We start from the raw sequence: 4,614 nt of genomic DNA, 5'->3' as shown, positions 1-4,614 counted from the left end.
TGGAGGAGAGAGAGGCCGGCGGCGGTGACGTGTTGCGCCCGGATTCGTCCGGCGCGGCGGCTGGACGCGTCCGGTCTGGGACGGACATGTCTGGCGACGCGAGGAAGAGGGAGGCTAGGGTTTCGTCCGCGAATTTTCCGGGAGAGCCACATATATATATATATGTAGAGGGAGCTAGGAGACTCCAAATGAGGAGCGGTTTTCGGTCACGCGATAGTGATCGAACGACCGAGATGATAGAGGGGTTTTATGTGGGTTTTGGGCCACTTTGGAGGGGTGTTGGGCTGCAACACACACGAGGCCTTTACGGTCCCTCGGTTAACCGTTGGAGTATCAAACGAAGTCCAAATGGCACGAAACTTGACAGGCGGTCTACCGGTAGTAAACCAAGACCGCATGACAAGTCTCGGTCCAATCCGAGAACATTTAACACCCGGACACGAAAAAGAGGCAAAAGGGGACACCGGATGACATAGGGGCGCAGGAATGCAAAATGGACAACGGGGAAAATGCTCAGATGCATGAGACGAACATGTATGCAAATGCGATGCACATAATGACATGATATGAAATGCATGACACACAAGCAAATAACAAGGCAACAACAGCAAATAACTGGAAGACACCTGTCACATCGGTCTCGGGGCGTTACAAATACTTGGTGAGGTACCAAGATGTTGACCTTGTAAGGTGGACTCCGAAGCCACCGGCACCTTCATTGCCATCTGATCTTGATCAGGTAATCGCTGAAATGAGTGTGAGTGTGGTTTCTCTTCCTTCTCATACGGGATCAACACATATAAGTGATGGATATCCGACACAATGAGAAGTGCTTTGGGGTACCAATTCAGGTACTCATCGAGGGCAAGATCCTCATGCGCGGGCGGCGACGCATAATAACAACGATCCTCCTCGGCAATGAGGGCAACCTCCTCCTCCGCTCGCTCCTCCTCAAACGTCCACACCTTCTCCTTCGAGATTGGCACCCAGTCCACCTGCAGAGGAACTGTCACCCAAAGCGGCACCTGGTTTATAGAGTTGCCCCCGAACATGTTGTCGTGCGCCGAGGATTACTTCTTTGGCCCTCGCGGTGGCCGGTGGTGTGGTGATGTGTGACGATCGGTAGATGGGTGGGAGAGGATAAGGAGTGCGGGTATGATCTGCGGAGGAGGAGGAGTCCGCCAAGTAGGCCTCTCAGTCGTCATGCTGCCATGAATGCGGGCAGGCGGAAGACCGACGTGAATGAGGTCAAGCCGAAGTGGACGTGACTAGAGATAAGGGTTTTGATGGGCATGGTCATCGGAGTCCAACATGGTACGGCGGTAGATGTCGAAACTCCACCAAATCTGCTCAGTGTGATGCTGGCTTGCAGGATTTCACAGGTCCAGTCTGATGCAACGGCCGCTACGGCGACGACGTGCACGCTGGCCAACGTAAACCGGCGAGAAGCTGAGCATCGTCTTCATGCTCTGCAACATGGGTCTGGCCTGCTACGGCATCCCACAGCGCGTGATTGCAGGTGAAAGAAACGGCCGTGATATTCATAGTTCTGCTCGCCGGCGATGTCTACGACGAAGTCAGCCGGCAAGCCGCTCTCTCTGCAACTGCAAGGCGTCGCAGCCAGGCCACTGTCGATCGACCGACCCGTCCGTGAGCGTTTCCGCCACGTCACCGATCCGCGTCAAAGCGCATCCGGTCCGTCCATCCACACACAGCGACGAACGGCTGAAACTAACCCAAAGGCATCGATCCGCGGCATCCCATCTCCACCAATCACAGCCCACCTTCTTCCTCCGTCCCACTCTATATAACAAATCGCGCCGCCCGATCCGCCTCCACACACCTCAGCATCCGCAGCCCCCCAGCCCACACCTTCGCACAAAGCTCCACCTCCTCCCCACACCGTCGAAGCACCCATGGCGCCTAAGGCGGAGAAGAAGCCGGCGCTGGAGAAGACCCCGGCGGGGAAGAAGCCCGCGGCGGAGAAGAGGCCCGCGGCCGGGAAGACGGCGTCCAAGGAGGGCGGCGAGAAGAAGGGGAAGAAGAAGGCCAAGAAGAGCGTGGAGACGTACAAGATCTACATCTTCAAGGTGCTCAAGCAGGTGCACCCCGACATCGGCATCTCCTCCAAGGCCATGTCCATCATGAACTCCTTCATCAACGACATCTTCGAGAAGCTCGCCGGCGAGTCCGCCAAGCTGGCCCGCTACAACAAGAAGCCCACCATCACCTCCCGGGAGATCCAGACCTCCGTCCGCCTCGTCCTCCCCGGCGAGCTCGCCAAGCACGCCGTCTCCGAGGGCACCAAGGCCGTCACCAAGTTCACCTCCTCCTAGGCGTCTTCCTCGTTTCATGAGCTGATGGCGGCGTTCTGTGTGTAGTTAGCAGTGCGATGTTACAATCTCTGTAAGAATTGTGCTGCTTGTTGGTTTGAAGAATTAGTGATGTTGCTGTCTGAATTATTGTTCAACGTGTGCTTGTATTATTCAGTTTTGGTTGGAAGGTTCTTCTGTACGCCCTGCTACTTCTCATTTTTGTGCAGTCTGAATCTGGTTCTGTAGTTCGTAGGTCTGCAGGTACATTCATGATTTTGCAGTTGTTTACAGTAGATGTTATCAGGTTTATCATTTAGGCGTCATACTGAATTTTTCAACCTCTACGGTTGCTGCCATTCGAGTAAATCTGAAGTTGGCCAGCTTGGTTAATTTCTGACGTGGTCATCCTTTTTTCTCATTGGACTTGCCATCCATCAAGAACATGTCTGAAAAATTGGAATATGTTTGATTCAGAGAAATCAGAAGTTTTCTGCAAATTTTCAGAGAAATTAGATGCTTTCTACACAAAAGAAGAGATAAGCTAGAAGCATTGTGCCCATGTTTTACAGAGGCAAGGAACATGCCAGATGCAACCAACACTTTGTGATGGCACACATTTTTTTGATAATTGTTGCTATTGAGACACCTGAGTTTTTTTCTTTATGTTTATATTACACTACTCCCTCCTTCCATCTATATAGGGCTTAATGCGGTTTTCAAGGCTAACTTTGACCAAATACTAGAGCAATAATATATGACATGCAACTTACACAAAGCACATTGTTAAATTCGTGTGTGAAAGGAGCTTTCAATGATATAATTTTCACATTGTGCATGTCATGTACTATTAATCTTGTCAATAGTCAAATGCGGTCCTAAAAAATGCATTAGGCCCTATATAGATGGAAGGAGGGAGTAGATAATTTCCTTTATACTATACTAGGTAATTAGTGAAAATAAAGCTACCAATTTTGTGAAGGTGTGAAGTGAATCTAATGATTCATTTCTGTATGTTTATGTACCTTTGTATGGATATATACATTATAACTTACTTGCATTGGCAATAGCCATTTGCCGTCCATTTGATATGCACCAACTGCACATTCTTCATCCTTGGGTATGGGAGCGGTTCATGTTTGTGTTTTGATGATGTTATTATTGACTTGTTTGGATTGTGCCAGTGCCTCGCCGAAAGATTGGCGTGAAAATGAGCTGCAAGGGCTGGGGAAGGGTGGCGGCACCAATTATTTGGTGCTCATCCAAAGGGGTACCCAAAGCCTGGTCAATGCCAATATTTTGGCCGGGCGTTCGAAGGCATGGATCCAAACAGGCTCTATCTTTTAAGAGTTGTGTTGTGTGAGTATGAAGAAATAGAATTGTCACTGTTTAAATTAATTTTCAAGGTTTGTAGTTTGACACCAGATTCATTGCATAGAAATATATACTATTTGTAGTTTTGATTTCTATAGTTAAATCATGATTTTTGCTGCTGTTCATGCTTTATCAGCTTTCTCATTTGTCTACTAATTTTGGTGCCATATCAAAATTTCAAACCTCTATTGTGTTGGTGCCATATCTAAGCACGTGGGCATCCCGTTGCGGGGGCTTGGAGGCCTTCATAGTTTTGGAGGGTGCAGCAGGCACTGCTAGCAATAGAGGCATTTGAGTTGTGACTGTAGTTGATGGGCACTCAATGACTCAAACCTTGTGGATGTCATGGTTATATGGTCAGTTTGATGGAATATTTGAAGAGAATTGCTGGGTGAATACAATGCACCTCAAATTGGGCTATTTTAGCAGCGGAATGATGCTTAGGTGTGCAATGCACCTACTCAAAGTAGCAACGTGTGGCTCGAGTTCGCTGAGGTATGTTAGGTACCCCATCTGAAGACATAAGTTGCAATCTTACCTTCCAATAGTCAGGAAGGCATCGCGAGCATGAACTTCAATCACGCAGCGGCACCAGCGACTTAAGGTTGAAGCTTTTGTCTTGACGCGTAGTCTGTCTTCACAGGTAACAAAAACAAGTTCATCACTATGCGGCTACCAGTGCGACATATGAAAAGACACGCCAAAACAAAGATGATCTCGTTGGAGCAGCATGAGGAACGGGAGAGGAAGATTGTAGCAGCGACCTAGCTGTATGGGAGTCTTGAATGTGCTATTTTGGTTCTGGCATCTAAACCGAAGGGTCGGGCTAACCCTCTTGTGTTTGCTGAACTCTCACGGTTGCTCATTTACTCGAGTCATGTCCTTCTACTTTTATAAATAAGAGTTGAGAAGATCGGAGTAGTGACCT

General features: G+C 48.8%; 1 protein-coding gene across 1 annotated transcript; it reads left to right on the top strand.

Annotated features, from left to right (window-relative positions):
• Positions 1-1,829: 1,829 nt before the first annotated feature.
• LOC125513495 (histone H2B.1-like) lies at positions 1,830-2,459 on the top strand. Its single transcript, XM_048678625.1, has one exon. It carries the CDS (start codon positions 1,917-1,919, stop codon positions 2,334-2,336), a length of 420 nt encoding a protein of 139 aa, XP_048534582.1. The 5' UTR covers positions 1,830-1,916; the 3' UTR covers positions 2,337-2,459.
• Positions 2,460-4,614: the final 2,155 nt, after the last annotated feature.

The sequence above is a fragment of the Triticum urartu genome, chromosome 6 (genome assembly GCF_003073215.2).
Source record: "Triticum urartu cultivar G1812 chromosome 6, Tu2.1, whole genome shotgun sequence".
Lineage (NCBI taxonomy): Eukaryota > Viridiplantae > Streptophyta > Magnoliopsida > Poales > Poaceae > Triticum > Triticum urartu.
Note: the sequence above shows the minus strand (reverse complement) of the source record. Positions and strands in the feature narration are given on the sequence as shown.

Coding starts and splice junctions, on each gene's coding strand:
- LOC125513495 (XM_048678625.1), top strand. CDS start 1,917: ATGGCGCCTAAGGCGGAGAAGAAGCCGGCGCTGGAGAAGACCCCGGCG.